This window comes from Centrocercus urophasianus, unplaced genomic scaffold (assembly GCF_019232065.1).
Source record: "Centrocercus urophasianus isolate 14NV4802_14NV808 unplaced genomic scaffold, USGS_Curo_1.0 seq_10, whole genome shotgun sequence".
Taxonomy (NCBI): Eukaryota; Metazoa; Chordata; class Aves; order Galliformes; family Phasianidae; genus Centrocercus; species Centrocercus urophasianus.
This window is the reverse complement of record NW_024884142.1, coordinates 72648212-72670478: the sequence shown is the minus strand read 5'-3', so window position 1 is coordinate 72670478 and position 22267 is coordinate 72648212. Positions and strand designations below refer to the sequence as shown.

Here is a 22267-nt window from a genome sequence, read left to right as displayed (position 1 = left end):
TTAAAAATTACTCTATTGTTAGGAAAATGTAATTGATGTAGTATTTAAAATACTCACAGGGAACTAAAAGGTTTGGAAACACATTTGCTCCAAGAAATGAGAAACAATTTGCAAACATAGTTTGTATGTTTTAAAATTTACAGCTGTATCTAACTATCAGGTATCAGTAGAAGATAAGCATAGGCCAAAGATTCTCACATATTTGCCTAATGCACTGTTGTGTTTTCTTATTTAACATCTAAGCCTCAACATTTTCAGAGAACAGATACAGTGTTAGCATACATTCCAAAACAGCATTTGTATTGTTTCTTTGACACAGCTCTTTGATTTTGTTCTCTGTAAGAACAAAAGAACAAAATGAGCACCAAAAAAGTTCAGAAGCATCATTCTAGAGCCGATTTGTATAACGTAGCAGCAAATGTCATCTCAATCGTGCCTTTGCTTTTCAATCATAACATTTTATTCAAAAAATGGAATTACGAGAGTGTTGCAGTCCTGCAATTGAGTATGGCAAATTTTTCTTATTTACAAGACTATACTCTGCTAACACCATCACGATATTACCTCTTTATGCAACCACAGTAAGAAACACCCTATACTGTCTGCAGAAGGCAGGGAAGAAAGACACAGAACTGCAAATGCTTACCTCCAAAAATACTGCCTGAAAACAGCTCTTCTGTGCTACCTGTAAAGCAACAGAGATGCTGCTGCCAGTGTCCCATTTATTATGGTGACCTACATAGTTTCATCTTTTTCTTCTATTTCCTTAGTTCTAGGGCTATATCCATCCATTTTGCTCATCATTTCTCTAAGCTTTTTTTTTTTTAAACACTTTAGATTAAGTCAGATCCATGATGTAAAGTAAGATGCTTACATATATACCACTGTAACATACCTGCTGTACCCACAACTGCTCAAATTCAGAATAAAAATGCAATATATTTTCAAATATACATGCTCTATTTGCATAATGCTAGAATTTACAAATAAAAAAGTGAGAAATATGAATAGCCAGACTATGCTTTAGATAAAATTACATTACAGATTGAGGTTATTATTTTTTTTTTTTTTAAATAAACTTGAAGCCAAAAATTAAAGAAGTCAAAAATCACAGTCACTGAACAGTCATTCTTTGAATTCAAATGCATAAAGCAAGTTGCAGAAGCAGCAAGAATTTCTTCACTTTTATTTTTCAGTACATATTTTACAGTTAACAACCATCAGTTGCCCCAAGTGAAGCATCAAAAATACAAGCTGGGAAATCAAAACAAGTCATGGAGGAGAGTGTTAAAGAGAACCCTACGAAGGAATGCTGCAGAGCACCACCAGTCACACAGTAGATGTATCAGAAATTTAAAAAAAAATAACAAGCGAAACCAACCACTATTCTTTTTCCTAAGTTAATTGTAAAAGAATACTTGGAGACTTCATTTTTAAGCCATTCCAACCACCACACTGAAAAAACATCTGGGGCAGAGGAAGGATGAAAGCAGAATAGAAAAAGTTGCAGCAAGCTTTGAAATACTGTTAAGTACTTGCCTTACAAAACCATGGATTTCCAAGTGGAAAAGTACACAGGCTATTTCCAAACAAATTACATTCTAGATTTTAATTTTCAGATGTTTTGCCCTCAAGCATCTCCCTTTTAGCTTCAGAAAAAGAACCTCTTAAGAATTCTTCTCACACTATTGTAAAACCATACTTTGTACAGTATTCGTATTGTGTTAAAAGAATAAGGTTAGCATCATCCAACTTTCTGTTTCCGACTGAATTCAGCTCCCACTGAGTTTTTTTAATCTCCAGAATTACAGCTTTCAGTTCAACAAAAAAAAACCAAAAAAAACACAACATGTATTTGAAGTAAGACCGATCTACCAGAAGTCACAAGAAAGCCAAAGTCTCACTGAATTATCCAAGCTAGAACTTCCTTTGAATCATTCAATAAGAAAAAAATAATAACACCCCCAAATAAACAAATAAAGCATTTTTACCATAGACAATAAAAGGTCAACAGTGTGCAAAACTTGCTTTAATTCCTACTACAAAGCAGTAGCAGGGATCAGAAAAACATCTATGTAACACATTTAACACAGAAAGTCTTCCACAATCATCAGACAGATATAAGTGCTACAAGCAGGGCCTACATCTTAAATAAGAAGTGATCTGTCTTCTAGTAGACATTTTTCTGTTAGGATTAACTTAATTTTTTTTTTCCCTAATATACAATGGCACAATTTTGAAGAGTACAGCTTTTTAGTTTTGAATAAAAATCTAACAAACTCTTTTTTCTTAAAGGTTGAACACAGTTCTGCCTCCTTATCTTCAGGCAAAGAGGAACAAGGAAAACTGTAATACCAAAGTATTGGAGAATGAGCAACCAAGGAACAAACTGCTTTGCTGTCTGTAGGAGGACAGCAGCAGACAAAAATGGAATACAGGCCAGTAAAAACTCACAAGGAGAACAGAAGATGACACATCACTGTGATAGGATGCGTGTGAGCTGACTGAATGCGTAATACAGAACATGACCATCGTTAAAAAGCTGAACTATTCATAAAAGCTAACTCTTTCACAGTCAGCAACACATTTCAATCAATGATCAATATTAGGATTGAGTTCACATACTTGGTCTGTTTCAAGCCCCCAAAGATTTTTCTTTAATTGTTGAATAATTCAGAGTAAAATACTCCAAGAAGACAGAAGGCAACAATGCTGAAAACTGTTCAGACTACGTCACTATCTAAACTACAGGCAGTATTTCACACCAAGAGCACGACAAAGTAAGAAAAAGGAGAAAAGCCACCTAGAGACAAAATGCACAGGAACAATCCCTATGCACTCCCAGATCAGAAAACAGTCTGAACAGTCCAGCACATCATATGATACATAACAACACCAGCAGATAATCTTTTGGCACTAACAGATCTCAGCTCAGCATTTTAGAGGTGCCAACTATCAGTTTCTTTCTGGCATTTTAGCAAAAACTTGCATTCTCATGCCTCTCACACCAAAACACAAGCACTTATATTGAAATAAGAAGGTAATCTATTGAGCCACGTTTACTTCCTTTTTACCCTCACACACTCTTACCTTGAGCTAAAACTAGTTCCTACACTCATCTTTCGAATACACATAGCTATGTATATGTACAGCTTTCTGCTTCTACTCTCCTTAATTTCTGCTTCTACTATCCCTAGATTTTAGCTTAGTTGCTATTTACTTTGAGAACTGTAAACACTAAAGTCAGATTCACTAAAAGCAAGAATTATTATACACAGTAATAATAAAATAATAAAACAGTGTATTGAGTAAAACTGTCTTAGAGTCTTATGAAGTAAATAATTAATCCACAAACACAGGCCAGTTATCTTCATGGCCTCATTTTATATCAAGATCAGAACAACCTTACTGTAAATCAGACTTGAGAAGGTAGACATTGCTTTTATAGTAACATTGCTCGGTACTTCAATTATTCACATTAATGTCACAACGCATTTCGGAGAGAAAACCGTTAATAATAAAAGTACAGTAAAACCACCAAACGTATATTTAAGTCTTTATGCCTGCAGCTTCAGAGGTGGTCACCACAAATAAGGCCAGTATTTTCAACAAACTCTTATCAAAACAGTATCCAGAAACAACGATAACCAACAAACGCAACAGGAAGGCGTGGGAACAACCTGAGAAATCTGTTTTCTACTTTGGAGGCCCTGTGTCCCATGTTACAAAATTAAAAAAATACCCTTTGTAGAATGAAATATTGCCTCTACTCATCTTCCATATAGTAAATAATCATTTTCACCTTTCCACGTTATCAGCCTCCATAGAACCATCCAGGTACATTAGAATCTGCTTCTCCAAGTAACCTTCAATGTCCTCCTCTGCCACAGAAGATGCACTGAAAACATTCTGGATAGTTGAATTTGAAAATATTGCCTCATATTTCCCATCAAATATCAACTGCAATACTGATCCACTTTCTGGAAAAAAAGAAAATTAAAAAAAAAAAACAAAAAAACAGCGTTAATTTGGAAACAATTCCATTTTATAAGAGATACTCCAACCAAAACATATTCATCTCCCCTTCCAAATAATAAATCCTCATTTACATTGCAAGATGCAGGATAAGTGCAGTTGCACTGAAACAGAAGAACAGCAGCAGTCACCAGCAAATCAAATTTTACAGAACTTGTACTAATGTTACAATGAAACACAAACAGGTGAATTAAAGCACGAAACTTGCACAGAAATCTCAGTGCAAAGATGTTAGTGGTCTTACACGTACATTAAAGATATTGAAGAACATAATTTTCACAAGGTTTTCTTCCTCACTTTTACATTACTTTATCATAGTCATGTTCTACAGACAAGACAGTGAATTCTAATGACTTGAGGGCCATTTTAGGGAAATTACAATACACAATAGGCCAATACTTAGATTTCAATGAATGCCTGTGTAAAACAACATAAATTACAGTCTTTCTTTTCTTTTTACAGTCTTTTTTCTTTTCAGTCTACAGTTTTTCTTTTTAGGTGGTTAGTATTATCAGTACCTGTCAACACCCCAAGTGCAGCTCATGTAGATGTACCAACTAGTTTTAAACTAGCTAATGCAGATACTGATAATGGTGTACCTGAGGAAATGCAGAGAACTGCACAGGATGTGTGTCTTAATATTAACTTGCAATTAATTCACAATTCCACCTGGGGACTGCAGCTCCTGTGCATTCAGTGTTACCATAGCTACCCTAATACTAGTACAAAAGCCAGTTGATTTAATACTAGCACAGGTATACACCCACACAAGTTACAGCCATGCAAGGGAGAGAACCAAACACCAGTGCCAAGCTCAACCAACAAAAACTACACTACTAACACTGGATGTATCTGAAGACTGAGTGCAGAACTTCAGTAGCAGTGATGATTTGGCAGAAAAGAATGATAAACATCCATTCCTTATCTCTATAGACCATGCTGCTGACCACAGTCTAATTTCGTTCTTTGCAACAGTGATCAGCCATCCAATGCGAGAAATCCTCCGCAGCAAATGAGTTGCAAATCCTTTAAGCAGTGCGTGGAAGTGCATACACAAAATAATAGTTATGCTGTTGGAGCCCTACTGACACGATACCATCGCAGAGAGCGTAAATAACAGGAAAACCTCCCATGTATGCCTTTTGGGCTTTAGGGAGAATTTCTTCCACACAAAAAAGAAGATGACTTATTTATATTTGTTTACAGCTGCCCAGATGGGCATTTTGTATAATAACCATGGGATCTTAGGACACTAATGAAGAATATTGAGGGTCTTCCTTCAAGTAGGACTCCAACATAACTGTCCGTAAGCACGTAAAATTAGTTCACTGTTTAACTTCTAATACACGACAGCACTCAAATCCAAGGTCCTTGACCTCAGAGAAGCACAGGATTCGTTAGGAGGAACCTTAACGCCCATCTGGCTCCAACCAAATTTCAGGTAGGGCCCACCTCAGCGATGACCAAAACATACTTTACGTTGCTTCCTGAAGCACCCCCGAGCAATAAGCATACTGAAGGGCTAGCTCACGTCACGCTTTCTCCACAGCGACTTCACGGCGCGTGAAAGCCGAGGAAAGCACCACGACAAGGAATCCCGGAGCACCGACGCCGATAGCCCATGGCCACAGCGGGAGCGACAGCAACCGCAGCGCCAGCCGAGGCAGAGGGACACACAGCAGAGGGCCCGGCCGCCTCCTCTCCTCTGGGCTGATGAGGTAAAGGACCTCCCCAGCCCGGACAGGGCCGCTCTCGGAGCGGAGAGCCGCCACCGCGGCTTCGGCTCGTCCCACCCCTCACCTGTCGCCGAGATTTCGCCCTGCTTCCATTTCTGAGACTCCGCCGCGCTGAGGAAGCCCCGCAGCAGGGAGCGCTCGAGGGCCAGCATAGCGCTGCCGCGCTCTCCGCGCTCCGCCTCACTCGCGCCAACGGCCCCGCTCTGCCGGCGTCCCCTCAGCCCATGTGCGGGAAGCGGCCGCAGGAAGCCGCCATGACACTCCCGCCGAGCACGCCGGGAGGACGCAAGGCGCAGGCGCGGCACGGTCTCAGGGTCCAGGCACCCGGCCGCGCGAGGAACGAGAGAGCGCGAGGTGGCGCGTGCGCGCGGCGGGCGGGAAAGGATGGGGACACGAGCGCACATGAGGAGGGGCGGGGGGGAGGAGGAGGAGGAGCTGGAGCTCTGAGCCCCGCCCCCTCACGGCGCCCCACCCCCTGGAGGCGCTGCGCCCTCGCGCTGTCCGGCCCCGGGCGCTACCTTGTGCCGGGCTTCGTGTTGCGAGTTCTCTCAGGACGCCTTTGCACTGAGTGTTGAGGTCCGAGAGTACAATTAACAGTATTACTGTGTTAGCTGCGCAGGTGAGAATAGGGACTTAATTGCTGCACCTCCAGCGCTGTGTTCAGTTCTGCCCCCCACCCCCCTCCAGTGCAAGAAAGGCACTGGGACTCTAGTGTCCATAGAAGGGCAACGAAGCTGTGAGGGGTCTGGAGGCCAAGTCTTGTGGGCAGTGGCTGAGGGAGGGAATTAGGATTGTTCAGTCTGAAGAGGGGGCTCAGAGAGAGCTCTCTACAGCTGCCTCAAGGAAGGCTGTGGTGAGGTGGGGGTCCTTTAAAAAAAAAAAAATCCTATCTTAACAATTAGAACTTGAGAAGGACCTAGTACAGCTTACTTACTTATTTATTTGAAACTTCTAGTTTCAAATGTCATCAGATTTCGTAGAATGATAGAATATTCCTCGTTGGAAGTGACCCACAGTGTCCAGCTCCTGGCTCCACACCAGGTCAGCCCAAAATAAGAACAGATTAGCAAAAGCAAAATGTGGTTAAATAAAAATTTCAACTTATTTTCTGATCTGGAACTCCCCAGTTAATATCAGTTTTCACAGAAAAAATAAAAACATATTTGTGTAGTTAATAGAGGGAGTAGCAGACTACAGAAATTAGTAAAATATAGCAAAGAATTAGGTTTCCATGTACTATGTTAGAAAAGATCATGACATTCATTAAGCTCATTTTATGAACGTGACCATTAAAAAAATAACTGTCTGAAATCAAAATGTTGCCTGCTTTCTCTTAGTATCTGTAGCAATACAGAGGTAATCTGAGCACTGATTTCCATTTGGCAGCTGATTTGTATATGATATCACACGTGAGGTTTTACTGCCGCAGTGGGACCCATTAGTCAAAATATGATATCTTCATATGTTGTTTTGTGTGCTGTGTCTTATCACAGCTTCATTCTACAATTCAGTCGGTTGACAACTTTTTTTAAGGGTGAATGTAGAAAATTCAACTGCTCCTAACTGCGTGGTTACTGTGCAGTTCTTTCTGTGTATTTCTGACTATGATTCTGCATTAAAAATACAGTAGTCAGGAATTAGGCTATTTCTTTGTGTTTAACTAACTTCTGCTAAAAGAAACTTCCACATAGTCGGTCTTCATTAAATGTGCAGATTTTCCAAAATGAAGTGGATGAATTCTAAAGAGAGGTTTAATTAAAGAGTAAAACAACATCCTCTGTTTGTTTGTTTTTCTTTTTCTGGCAACAAATAGTGTGTAAACAATTTCTTTAAACAAAAATGTATTCCTCATACTCAATTTGGTCTTTTTTTTTTTTTTTTTTTTTTTTTTTTAATTTAATTTTTTCCCACACAGTTCAGTTTTGGGAGGCACCCAGAAGCTGTAACAGGTAAATAGGCAGGAGTAGCACCAGCAGGAATCAGTACATTCATTGGAATTTGGAAGTTTATTTGTTGCTATTTTGTCACAGCCTTACTGAAATCTGCTGCTTAAACTTATTTCCCTAAATGACTTGAAGTGAGTGTATATATGCATGTAGTGTCTACCTACCTACCTACCTATCTATCTATCTATCTATCTATGTATCTATCAGTGAATATCTTTTCCAAGACTGAGGGAAAATAGTATGATGTGTTGTGTTGTCTGTGTTATCTGAAGTAGAACATTTAAAGTCAAGTTGCAAATTGTCTGTGTTATTGTGTTGATAAAATGCTCATCTTCTGTTGCAGGATTCTCTTCTAAAGAATTTTGAAACAGATTATCTCTTGTGGACAACAAAATACTACCTGGTCACTCAAAGCCATTACCCGTGGGTGGGGAAAAAAGATTTGGTAAGTCTAGAGTTCTTATTATCAGATAGACATTTATTATTATGTTTTTAACAACAAGCTACTTTTTGTAAAAATTGCTATTACATGAATTTATAATTCATCCTCAATTCAATATGCCACGTCTCTGGTGTTGGTGAAGAAGAATGCAGCTGTGTTGTGTGCCATTTTTGGAGAGCAGTTCATTTCTGTCCACAGAGGTGAGGAGGGAGTTGCTATTGCCAAGAAGAAAAGACACTTCGTATAGCAGGATGAAAACTTGTAAGATTATCTAGCCACTGTTCTGCAATGTTTAGGAAGGTGTTCAATGTGTGCTGAAAGGAGAGAAGCTGCAAAGTTTGTATTGGGGAATTCAATTAGCTTTTCTTTGGCTTGATTAGTTCAGCTAAGTTACTTCTCAGTAACCAATTATTTTATAACGCCTGGTAACATCTAATTTGACGTTACAGTGTCAGAAATGCACTTCAAGCTTGTTGAAAGATCAGCAGCCCCCAAAAGACATCAGCTAAATGTTCAAAATATTCTTCAAAATAACTTCTTGAACATTAATGGCAAAATGTTACCCTGAGGCAGGGAAATTGACTGCAAATGTTAGAAGTTGCAAATAAGAAGGTTTTAGCAAAATAAATGACCACATTGTTGTGGAGGGAAGTGGAGGGAGGATTCATAGTTAAAATACCACTAGTTCCAACTGGCCTCTAGCAGCCTAAAATTTGCATTAAATAAATTTTCATATTCTCCTCAGTTACTCTCTCCCTAAATCTTTGAAAGTACCAGCTTCTTTTGCTATCTCTCCCAGGAGGAATGAAAGCAAGGTGTACATTCTCTTTGAAAACCTTCTTCAAAATGCCTGTCAATGTTTACTATATATTTGTAAAGTGACACAGTGAAAGATTTATGTGATCATTAACAGAAGTAGGATGACTCATTTCCCTGTCTTTCATGACTGTTTTTGCTAAGCCTTTTGTTTCCCCTGGCTGCCTGAAGGAGAAATTCTGACAATGCTGGCATGTTCTGAACAGACTTCCAAGGAGCTGGAGGAAACTGACCCTTTTGTTTACAGTCCCTCAAAGTGACCTAAGGATTCTTCACATCTTATAAATTTTCTGTGTAGTAGCAGTACCTGTGATGCCCTCAACATTTTTTCATTCCTCCTGCACTGTTGTACATTTGTGTCGCCCTCAACCTGTCCTCTTGTCAAAGCAGTTGCTTTATAATTATTTTGCGTTTTGGAGGAAGATGTTGAATTTTTCATGTTAAATGAAAAAATGATTAAAGGCAAATGGCTAAACAAGGGGTTTTTTTGCTTAGTTTTTTGTTGTTTTGTTCCTATATAGTCTTGTGTCTTGATTTTAGGAATTTTGTCTGAATTGCCTGAGGTTATATTGGCGAAGCAGTACCTGTAGCTTTACTGATAAAAAGTGGCCTGAAACAAATATGGATGCTTTACTAAGAATCAGGTGTTGGCTAAAATAGATACACAGTTGATGTAATGAATTTGGGGGGGGGAGGAAGGAAAAAAAACCCTAATCAGAAAGTTATTAGACACATGGAAGCCTATTAAGACCTGGAGAATACTTTCTGCTTTTTTGTGGATTCACACAAAGCAAAAAATATGTTGGTGGCCTGACATCCCAAAGTGGCTTTGAATTGTCTGAATCACAGAGCTACATCATGGTGACTCATTCTCATTGCACAGTGACATCCCTGCTGGGAAAGAACTGCTGTATCTATCTCCCTATTAGCAATTTCACTTTGTGCGTTTCTGCTTTTTTTCTGCCACTGAAGTTTTTGTTTCTTCAGTTGTAGTGTGTCATTTATTTCTGTATTAGAAGCAAGTGCTTACTCCTCCAAATGGAAAAGGAATATAAAATCCTCTGTAGACTCCCTAGGAGTTTTGACAGAACTGAAGTCCCTCCCCCATGAATACACAAGAGGACAGAACATGCACCAGTTTCAAATTTACAGTTTGCGTACAACTTACTTTCACGTGCTTAACGCCTAAGCCCTTCACAATGAAGATACTCATCTTTACAAAGCAAGTAAGTGAGCAGCCACTGAAAGAAAAGCATTTCTAAAATTAGATAATCAACTAGTGACATGAATTCTTCCCAGTCAGTTTCACCCAACTCAGAACTATCCTACCAAGGATGAAATGATATACTTCCATTGCTTTTCCTCCTTTGTAGATCAGTCCTAGAAAGAGTGAAGCAAGGAATGGCACTTGGAGAGTAGATGTTTCACTAACCGTATGTTCTTCTGGCCTCTTTGGTTATAGATGAGACACTGAGTTTTTAGGGCAGACTTCCAAATCTATGTGGGTGGAGGGAATGAAGGGGGAAAACAAAACATCCTTTTGTCCAGAAATTTTGATCCCCCGTACCCTCCCCTCACAAGTACACTCTTATCATCTTCTGTAACCTTGGTGACACAGTAGGTGATCTGTTCTTCTACTAAGTCATTAGAATTGTCACTCATTGCATTTTTCACAAGGACTTTTCAGGTATATTTTAGTATAACTGCCAAATTCTTGTCAACACGCTCAGGCTAGGAGCACATGACTGTTCATCTCTGACAAAAGTCCTATACAATTTGCTTCTGAAATTGAAAAGCTTGCACAAGATGAGAAGAGATTAGGCCAAAGAAACACAGTGATAGTACTCTCCTGAATAAAACATTCTTTCTTAGAATTTCAAGGGAATATCTGTTGGGTCTCTGCTATTATCTATGTCTTGATAATAACAATTCTCAGATCTTCTTGTACAGAATTCTTTTTTTAAAACTTCATGAACCAACGCATTACCTTTTCTTATCAAGAAAATTGAGGCTTAAGTTAAGTGATGCAAGTTTTCCTCAAGAGTTGTCATTAAATGTGAGGCTGAGGGCCAATTCCCATGCTGCATGCTCTCATTTCAACCTCTAGTTCAGTTACACTTTGTAAAACAGTATAGCTAGCTTTTTCCTTACTGGCAAATAATCCTTCTTAGAATCTATTTACGAGTTTTTTCTTTCAATAAGAGCTTTTTGGAGAGGTGAAAATGCATTTAAATTTTACATTTAAGTAGTAGCATATTACTACAGAAATCAAGGGTGATAGCCTACAATTTTCTCTACGAAATTAAATGAACATGGTATCACAGGGTATCTGAATGTTCAGAGATAAATTCAGATTTCTTGAGACTTCAGGACAGAATTTTTTATTTGATTGTTTTGTTAATTTGTGTGTGTGTGTTCCTGTTTTCTTTTGTTTTCTGACAGTGGCCAGAGTTAGAAAACCAGAAGATTACATCAATTTCTTAGGTTTATTTCTTCCATTAACCAGTGATTTTGAATTTGTCTCTGGTTTCTTTCTCAAGTTTTACTCTTTTCTGTATCAACTACTGTATGAGAAAAGATAGGACAGTATTTAGTCACAACAAACAGACATGAAAAACCTTAGGGAGTTCATAATGGTTTTCTCATACATAAAAGCTGCTGTAAGAGATAAACATTCAGGCTTTTGTGGTCTTCTGAAGGTAAGAATTTTGACTGTGCCTTGATGAAGCTTAGTCCTTGTAATGTCTTTTCTTGAGTTTTAATCTGAACCTGTATCAGTATTGAATGATTGCAGTCACATTTAGAGGCTATGAAATAAGGTTTGAAGCTCTACTGGTGTACAAATGGCTTCTGTGAGTAAGGTGCCTGGTCTACTCTTTTGAAGGTGTAGTCAGGAAATTAGGGACGAGATCTCTCAACTGATGATGACCTGATAATAAGAGTATGTTGTCTAAAATTCTATATTCTAGTTGCAGATTTTTTTTCAAATTATTTCAAAAATAATATTATTATTATATAAAAAGACAAATGATTCAAAGCATCCCTTAAATGTTTCTCAGAAAAAAAAGGCAGACAGAACGAACAACAAGATAATCATTCTCTCACTTCCCACTTTGCACACAGGCACAACCCCCAGATGAATCAAGTCATTGTGGAGATGACACCTGAGTGACCTTTAAAAGCCTAGGTAGAATTAGAGCTTTGATTGGGAATCTCTTCTTTATTAGTGGCGTATATTAAAGTTTTGTATTAGTCAGTCTTGATTACACTAGTTGCTTCATCTACTAAAATAATGTTTTATTACTTTTCTGTTAACTTAAAATGGTTTTTAACAACTGTATGTTGCTTTCCTTCTTTTCTATATGTAAGTTAATTTTATTTATAGCTCAGCTTAGATTGCTGAGGCATTATTAAGACTTACTGGCATGGAGCCAGATTCTGATAGCATCACAGTGGTATAGGTCAAGACTTAATTTAGTCTGGCTTCTGGTGTGAACAGATTCTCCTTAAATGTCATCTCTTTGTTCTTGACATAGAATAATTGCTATTTCTATTTACATCTCATTTTCAAGCTGTAACATTTCAGTGCTAGAACTGAAAAAAGATGGAAAGGCATAGGATAAAGATAGCATCCTTGCTGTTGGATTTTAATCAAAGAACAGAAGTAGGTGTTGGTGACTTGATTTTCATCTTTTTCTCTTAAAAATGAATAAAGAAAAGTAAGATAAGGTATTTATCTTCTATTAATTGCCTCCTTAGCTTAACAATATAGGTTGGTGTAAACTTTAGTAGTATCAGTATTTATGTTTCTCTGCATGGCCATGGAAACAGATCTGGACAATCTCAAAAGACAAAAATACAAGAATAATGACTTAAATGAAAAATTATTTGGATCAAAATGTACTTATATCAAACTTAGAGTTTATCACATACTATTACACATGAGAAATAAACAATAAGTTGTTCTTCCCCTTTTCAACTGTTTCAAAATTTAGCTGTTATTTATTTTCATAGACTTTAAAGTAATCTTCAGCTTCTCTCAGCAGAATTGCTTCTTTTTCAAAGTAGCATGCTTCAGTAAAATTGAATGACTTCACGTGCTTTCCTGATGTAAGAAAAATCTTTTGTTTTGTTTATCAAATAGCTCTTCAAAGCTGCATCCTTCTCCTGATAGTCTCTTCTGTGTAGCTTGACAAACAAGTTATGTGATTTAATGAATTTTGAAACTTTGGACAAGATGAAATGCATCCATGGACAAATATAAGTTTGAAGGGATCTGTGAATCACATTGCTTCTTGTTCTTTAGTTATGAGCCTCAGAGAAGAGTCTGGTTCCACATTTTCTATAACTCTATTCTAGTTATTGGGAAAGGCTGCAGTTACTTCTCTTTTGCAGGCATAACAAGCATGGTGCCCTCAGCTTCCCCTTGTCTTTAACTCCCTTAGTCTTCCTCAATATACCTGTAACTACTTTAGTCGTCCTCAAGTAAAATCTCTCTTGTTAGTTCTCCTCTCTTCTTCTCTTAGCAAGGGACCCAAAACTAGAATGTGCTTTAGATGCAGCTTTATTCTTATAAATGTATGTATGTTTCTATTAAAAGTAAATTGTAAAGAGTACATTACTAATATATTATTGTATTTGTGAAGCCCTCCAGTTTCCAACTTTATGAATCTACTTCAGAGATTTAGTATACAAAACCTGAGTTTTGCAGAGACTGTAAATCCTTGGTACAGAAGTTATACCTAGCTTGCAGTCATAAATAATATTGTATTGATCTTTTTGTTTTTAAGCATCTACTAGAATCATTAATAATTTTTCCATCTTTTTCTAGTTTCTTACTTTTCAATAGTTTTTTCTTTGAAGTCTTTCTCTACAAAGGCATAAAATGTACACAATTCTCCCTCCCTCTTTCCATCCTCCCCTTTCCCCACATCTCCCCCAGCAGTCAAATTTCTGTTCTTTCCAGGTTTTCAGTCAGTTATTTGGGATGTCTGATGCTGATTTTGTTTAGTAGCATTAGTATCATCTTCTCCTTACTGTTTTGAGGTTTATATGCACAAAAACTTTAATCAGAATTTTTTAGGCATGTTAACATTTTGAATTATTTAAGCAGATGAAAGAGATCAATAGGTAAGGTCTTAAACATTCTTGATAGCCAGATGATCCTGTATTTCATATGCAGAAATCTTTCAGCTGCTGCCAGGTTGACAAATGAACTGAGTTTTGAATGCGTCCCCTGTTTACTTTAATGACTAAGAGTTCAGGCATTCCAAACCCCTTGTTCTGTCTCTGTATTCAAGTACATAGGCCTAATAGCAGGCAAGCTTCATATTTATTAGTTATGTATGTAGTATGTCTCTAATTTAGAACAGTCAGAAATAATTTTAAATGTTTGTAACTATATTCAGGCTTGACCTCCAAACACAGTATCTTTTAACTGCTTCAGTCTTGCACAGTTGCACCTGGGGGAAGAGCAGCTAATTTAAACAAATTTCCTTGGAACCATGGAACTGAAATACAATTCTTTATCGCCTTTGTTACCTAGAATTACTTCTTGAATTTGCTATTAAGTTACTATAAATAAAACTTCAGCTTGTCTTGCCTCAGCTTGTACTGAGACAGCTCAGCTGGTTTTAGATATTACATTATGCTAGCCTTTGCAAATAAACTAAAAAAAAAACCCTGAAGCAATTACTATAATCTCAGCTATTATTTATGGTAAGAACAGCTATTATAACACACATACACTCATACTGTAGGAAACCTTCACACTCAGAATTTATAGAGTATCTGTTGTGACAATGTAAAGCCTCGATATCTCTGACACACTAGTTGATTGATAATGCAGTATAAAGGAGCAAAATTTAAATGACTTCATAATGGTATAATCACTATTTAAATAATTTATCTGAAATTCAAAACATTAGTTGTCAAGATTTTATTGTTGTGTAATCACTTAGGAATACAACAAGAGGGAAACACCATGAGTCTAAGAACAGCCAAAATCTCTGCCAAAGTATAGTTTGGAAAGGAGCCATTTAACCTCGGGGAAAAGATCCTGCCAGAAACTTGGACTAATAACAGTGTGTTCAGACTCACTGCCTAAATAAATAGATCTTATTGTTTATTGGATGATGATATATAAAAACATATTAAGAAATCCCAATAATGGGATAATACCAACATCTCAGACCTGTACAAGCTTGAAAATAAACAGCTCACCTAATATAAATGAGCACAAAAAAACAGTCTATCCCCATTTCTGTTCTTGCTAGCCTTATTTCTCAGGAAAACGTATTTATGCAGTCTTGTCTTGTTGACTCTCCCCATCTAGCATATTCAGAACCTACTGGCCTTGTTCAGAAAAACTTACAGGCATAACCTGTCTCTAAGGTCATTACACTTTTCGTGATATTATGAAAATGGGGATAGGAGAAAAAGATGATGCCTACAGTTGTGTTCTGCATGAGAACTTCTGTGGTATCATATAAGAGAGAACAACCTGGGGTGCAGGAGAGATGAAGTAAAGAGCAGGAGAAACTCCAATTCAGTTCTGTGGTCAGCTGAGGTAAAAATCAGTGGGAATCCCGATCTTGCTAATCCTTGTGTTTGCAAAACTCCTGATTTAGTTTTATCACCAGAATCCTTAAAACTTCACTCGCATAACATAAATTTGAAAACTTTTTACTTTTCCCAGAATGCTTTTGTGTCCCTTAATTTCTCTTTGTATTATATGATTTTTTGCACTTAAATTTATTACTAGTTTTCCACTGCCATAGTATTGTGTATTTCTAGGTTAAATTCTGCTTTGACTGGTGATACAAGTCACTGTCACAGTTCACCTTTAGTTCTGTATCACAATTAGTGTTATAATTTTTATCAATAAAAATGCATGGCCTAGAATCTCCAGATTTCAGTTCTGAGATAGAACTAATGACTCTAACTCATACTGATGTCTTCTAGGAAAGGATGAGGAAGATTGGATTCTTACGCACAGTGACTTGTCTGGCCCTAGGATTGTGGAATAACAATACATGTTGCTGTACGTGTTCCTGTTGCTGCATGCCTAGAATTATTCATTTGAATTTGCTATGAGGTCAAGAAAGTCTTTCCACCCTTAGTAGAGTCCATTAAATAGAGGGAACTTTGGGTCAGACTTGTTTCAGACGATCCACAGTTTTTCTTTGCTTTCTTTGGTTTCTTTCGGAAAATGTTTCTTTAGCAAACTTTTTTATCCTATGTTTTGTGGTTTTTTTTTCCTTAAGTTTTACATAATTTTAAATTCCCTCACTAGCCATTTGCATTCAGCTTTCTGTGGTAATTTAATCTATTTCTCTCTTTTCTTGTTTTAAATGTTAAGTCTTTTTTATCTTTATTTATTTGAATCTAAGAACATTCTACTTAAATGCTTTAGAGTTACATGATTGGCTCAGCTCATACCAGAAGGAAGCTGTCATACTTGTTTGACCCTCGTACGTACTGGGGCATTGTACTGTCAGTTAACATCATTATCTTTTGAAGCTAAATTTCTAAAGACACATTTACGTTTCTCCATGTGTTTCTTTAATTAGACAGCCATCATCTGTCTTCAGGCAGCATGCTGAGTAAGAGACTTACTAGGATTTAGTTATGAACAGGTGGAATACATCCTCAAGAAATCCAGTTTTTGAAGTTTATTGCTTCATAGTGGTTGTCTTCATCACTGCTGAAACATGTTTAGCTCTTAGATGTGTGTCATAAGTAATTAGTTTCACTCTGGTAAACCTTTTCTCTTTCTATTGAGGGCTATTTGCTTTGTAGAGATTTTGTGTGTCTGTCACTGTATTGCTTGTTGCCACCAATGTGCTCAAGTTTCCAAGATGGAGGATGTTGCTTTGGTTCAGGTACTAGCACAGTCTTGAACAGAAGTTTCTTAAAAAAAAAAAAAAAAAAAAAATACCAGCCAGAGAGAAAGCATGAGAGAGAGGAGTTAAAAAGGGGAAGGCTTTTTTATGTTTTCTACATTGAATTAGATCTGCCAGAATCCTTGGATTGCAAAATTGATCATGATATTCTTTGGACATCTCTTTAATTTCTCCTGAGACACTTTGTACAATCTTAGTGAAACCTCTCTATTAGCAGAGAGTAAGAGAGATTTAAGAGCAAGTTAGACTCGTACAAATTATCATTTAAGCAGTAGAAAAAAAAAAAGTTGGGAGAAGTATGGGTTGTGGTCAGGTTCATCCTGCATGCTCATGGTGGTGCAGAAGGTCCAAGGTCAAGCCTGGAAGTCAGCTCAGGTTCTTCAGCATGGAGACCAATGTGGCAACTCATGGGCTCATGGATAAAGATGTGTGTGGAGGCCCCAGCTGAGTCTGGTCAGGGTTGTTAAGGCCTGTTAGTGCACTAAACAGCCTGACAAACTCTTTTGTTGTTTTACATGGGAATATAGAATGTTTAGAAGATGAACCTAGAGATACTGAGGAGGGCTAGTGCAGTACGTTGGCAGAGAAAGTGTTCTCATAAACCAGCTATATAAATGGCTAAATCATGTCTGATTTTACTTTATTATTTTTAATTGAAGAATCTAAATGCCATGTAAATAATGGAGGTCATGACAAATCTTCCATCTACATACAGCCAGTATGTTGCAGGAGCTGTATAGTGGGTACTAAAAATGGATGAGAAAGTATAGAAGAGTGGCATTGCGAAGAAGCCTGGAAGGAGTATCTTTCAGTTTGCCCATAATGCAGAGTGAAAGGTAGCATGAATGCGTTTGGGGAAGAAAGGGTAAATAAGTAGTAGAAGTAGATGTTATTAGCTGAGTGAAGGACTGGGATGCATCAAGTTATATATATGTATACTAAGAGCTCTAGTATCTTCTTACAGATTTAGGAGGTCTGATAGATATGTTATTGTTACTGACAAGAAAAATAATAATTAAGTGTAGTATTTTTTGCAGAGAGCCAGGTATCAACAAGAACAGCCTGATAAGTTGTGGCAGTATTTATGGTTGAGGTTAAACATCTGGAGAAGATACTGACCCAGGCAGAATAGTTACTTTTCTATTTTGAAGCTTACTTTGTTTCACTGGAATACAGTAAAGCCTTCCAAATGAAGCCTAGTCACACCCTATATACCCCTATGCGCATCCAGCCTTATCCAGAAACATTTAAGCAGATGACTGTGGTGGAATAAAGATCATTTTAGCCTCATAATTCAAGTACATCTACAAGCCATTTCAGAATTTAAATAAGGTGCCAGTCACAGGTGATAACATGCAGATAAGTGCACTGGTTAGAGCAGCTCCGCAGTGCAGACATTGGGTGACAGAAACAGAGGAAGGAGAAATTTTGCTTTAGCAGATACTGCATACACTAGATGTGAAATTGTGTTAATGCTGGGAGCTTAAGAAAAAAAAAATTGCAATTGGTTTCAGCATGTAGTAGGCTGAGGGAATTAGAAAGAGTTTAATACACCCAGGGCTGACAGGCTTAATTTGTCAGCTTTTAGCAATAGGTTTACATGATAATGGGCCTCAGTACAAGTGTTAAAAATATACTGCCTTTATCAATGTCAAGGAGTAAAGAAGTATAAAAACCCAGTTTTCTTAAAGTAAAAGCAATACAGAGTTGTCATCTGCAGTCTGGTCTTGAACTGAATGCAGTATACAAAATGAGAATACACCGCCTTCTTCATTTTTGTGTTAGTTTCATCTCTATCATTTAAGCATCACATTAGCATATCTTTGGAGTGAATGATTGTTTCCCAATTACTGAATTCTAGGTTACATTCCTCTCTTCAGAGGAGAAGAGAGGCAAAGAGCTTGAAAAATAGTTTATATATTTGTAATGCAGTGAGAAGTGCAACAGTGACAGCAGAGCAGCAAGGTCCCAAGCCACAGTGAATGACGATTCACTCAAACACACACACACACACACACACACACAAAAAAAACCAAAAAAACCAAAAAAACAAAAAAAAAAAAAAAAAACAAAAAAAAAACCCACAAAAGCAGAAGGCGCAGAAATAAAGGAAAGAAGCTGCTTACCTTCAGAAGGCCTCAAGCACACAAGAGTCTCCAGAAAAATACTCTTGCCTCCACTGCCAGCCCTTAAATGAGGTCTGGGAAGGGATCCTGGCTCCACCCCTTCTGGTCATTCAGGGGCATTACGTGCACCTGGGGAGCCCAGGTGCTCCATCACTGGTTCAAGCCATGACTTAGCATTTCCACTATGCTATTGGAAAAGATTTATTTAGGGTACTGTTTTAAAGAAAATAATGCAATTGTTACCATTAACCAAGAAAATCCTGTGGAAACTAAAAGAAGTAGATAGCATGAAGTAGATAGTAAACAATACTTACATTGTCTGAAGTGAAGGCCTTCACATTAACAGACGAGAACTTTTAAAGTAGTTACGCTTGAATGAGCAAGGAAAATATACAAGGGAAAAAATAATGCAAACTCTGGAAAAGTTGGTTATATTTCTTGCAGTGAGAGTGAAGTAAGTTAACGGAAAAATCTATAAATTGATAAAGTCACATGGAGAAACAGCACTTGAGAACAGCGCTTGAGTTAGTCTTAAATGTATCAGTAAGAGGAATTCATGTGTCTGAGTAACAGAATCGTAGAATTGTAGGGGTTGGAAAGGACCTATAGACATCATCTAGTCCAGTCCACTGCTAAATCAGGTTTCGTACAGTAGATCTCACAGGAAGGCATCTGGACAGGTCTTGACTATCCAGAGAAGGGACTCCCCAGTGTCTCTAGGCAACCTGTTCCAGTGCTCCGTAATTCTGACGGTAAAGAAAAAACTTCTTCCTTGTTTGAATGGAACTTATTCCGTTCCAGTTTTTGCCCATTATCCCTTGTTCTATTGCTGCACACCACTGTTTCAGTGTCTTGGTCCACCCACTTCACTCCCCTACTTTGGATATTTACAAACAGTGATGAGATTCCCTCCTCAACCTTCTCTTCTCCAGGCTGAACAGTGCCAGGGGTCTCAGCTGTTCTTCATACAGGAGGTGCTCCAGTACACTAACTGTCTTTGTGGCCCTCCAGTGGGCTCTCTAGAAGATCCTTATTTTTCAGATCTGATGATTTGTTGTGTCTCTTGAGAGTCAGCAGTAAAGACTCAGTTCAGGGGAGTTATTCCAGCTAGGTCCTGACTACTAGAGTAATTCTCAAGTAAGGGAGCATTCTCCAGGATTTCTTGGAATAGATGAGCAGCTACAGATTATCCAGAATACTAGATATTGCACATGAAATGATTTCCTTTCCTTTCTCCATTATCAGCATCAAGAAATTGACACAGCATACTAGAATACCTCAGAAGGAAAGATACCATGTCACCCCTATGAAAACAAAGCAGAATTATTTGATTTTACTTTTCTGTCATGATCAGTGGGCTCTCATACACATACAACTATAGAAATACAAAGAACGATGTACATGTCTTTCTTAGTGGTAGAAAAAATGATTTAAAAGATTCTATTTCCCTGAGTTGTCATTTTTGTTGTGGTTGTTGTTGTACCACGTGACAGCATGCAGACTCATGGAAAAAGGCATCTTTATCTTTCTTTCCTGTGAGTATTTAGGAAACGCTCTACTGATGATGGATGCATTGTTTTGGTGTTTCGTTTTTCCTGCACTATGTACTAAGGTTTTCCTGGTGCAAGGGCACGTTAGTGATACATCTTATCCAAATAGATGTTTTGGAGCATGTTTAGAGGAATCTAAAATTAGTCTACTTATCAAGCTGAATAAAAATAAATAATGTAACTGCTGAAGAGATTACACTCAATACACTGAGAAACTCATTTCAAATTACCTAATAGATTTGTTAAAATCCATAAACAAACTATTGTTACGTTTTACAGAGATGCAAACTACCATTTACGGTGTCAGTTTAAAAGTTAGGAAGGTGGAAGAGCTGATGCTGCACCTGTGTGAGCACCTGAGCTGGTCAAACACCTAACTGCACCAGAAAATAGGAGCTCTCACTGCCCTTCCCTCCTGCCATTCTTCCATCCACATTGCCTTGCCCGTTCTGTGGGGATTGCTCTGATGCTGAGGAACATTTCCCTTAGCAGCTTCCAGTTCCTGACAGGTTTCTCTTTTACAGACAGTTTCTTGTTGGATTGGATGGCACCATGATGGCAATGGTTGGAAATGGCAGCTCAGCTGCAGGAGTGCAGCTCTGAAGTGAGGAAAAGTGGACCTCTCCTGTTCCTGCAGCAGTGATATGTTAGAATATTTCATGCTGTCTCACATTGCTATCCAGCGTGCGTCACGTTGAAATGGATGATTAAGGCATCCAAATATCCATCTTGGTTAACAAGCTGCCAGAAGAACTGCCATGACAAAATAGCATCTCCTTTGCAGTCAGGTACTGAAGTATAATTTAAACATGAAAATAAACAAATAATGAACAAATCTGTATTTAGTTAATTCTCTTTTACCCAGATTAGGTGTGCTGGACGATGGTATTTGTTTCTTTGAAATATCTAGTTTATAAGAGAAGATGTGCAAATCCTCTCTGCAAAAAGCTGGCTTTAAAGGAGCTGACTGGGAAGGAGAGAGCTACAATTACAGAGCTCATTAGAGTCTGTGTCACCATTGTAAGAGCTGGAAAAACTCTGGGGGTTATCCAGCTTTCTGTATTATCTGTATATGAAATAGTTCTTTTAAAGGAGATTTGCTTCTTTCTTTGCAGGCAATCTGTGTGGCTTGTAGCACACATCTCACTAGATCAACTATGTGTGGAAAGAAAAGAATTGCTGTTCTCTACGCAGCAGGGTTGTCATTATTGAGTGTACCCAGTGCTGCAGTAAAGAGTAGAGATTAAGCCTACCTGAAACAGTTTTTCATCTGTAGGTACTCAAATGAAAAAAAGGACAAATAGAAAAAAATAGTTGGAACTAAACCAAAATCAGTAATTTCTTCCAAAGCTTGACTTGGAGAGATCTGATGCAAAGAAATAGGGAGTAACAGCTTTGATTTTTTTCTTTTTTTAATGTTTCATCTGAGGCTGTTCATTTTCCATGCTGGCAATATGTATATTTATTCTCCCATGCTGCCGTAGGACTCAGCAAATAGTCACATTTATGTTGAAGTATGAAGTGCAGTTCGATTTTTTTTTTTTCTATTTGTTTTTGGTAGAGGGGTGGGGAATGAAATGCTGTTTTTCTCCATGTTTCTGCATCATTATTGAAACATTTCTGTGCATGCAGTCAAATCAGATGCAGATTTTTTGCAGTTTTTGAATCTACACTTAAATTTTTATCTGTGTTTTATGAGAGGCCACGGCCTA

General features: G+C 37.8%; 1 protein-coding gene and 1 long non-coding RNA gene across 2 annotated transcripts in view; both read right to left on the bottom strand.

The window, feature by feature from the left end:
• The window catches only part of TTC27 (tetratricopeptide repeat domain 27), a 102950-nt gene extending 96984 nt beyond the window's left edge, over positions 1-5966 (bottom strand). The window contains exons 1-2 of the mRNA XM_042812472.1: positions 5836-5966; positions 3803-3980 (exon numbers count right to left, since the gene is read on the bottom strand). Of these exons, the coding sequence (XP_042668406.1) occupies positions 3803-3980; positions 5836-5923 (266 nt within the window). The 5' untranslated portion in view covers positions 5924-5966. The remainder of the gene's footprint in view (positions 1-3802; positions 3981-5835) is intronic.
• A 5951-nt stretch (positions 5967-11917) lies between these two features.
• LOC122157079 lies at positions 11918-21868 on the bottom strand. Its single transcript, XR_006167768.1, has 2 exons — positions 19006-21868; positions 11918-16886 (listed from the first exon to the last, which is right to left on the bottom strand). It is a non-coding gene; the product is annotated as an uncharacterized LOC122157079 (long non-coding RNA).
• Positions 21869-22267: the final 399 nt, after the last annotated feature.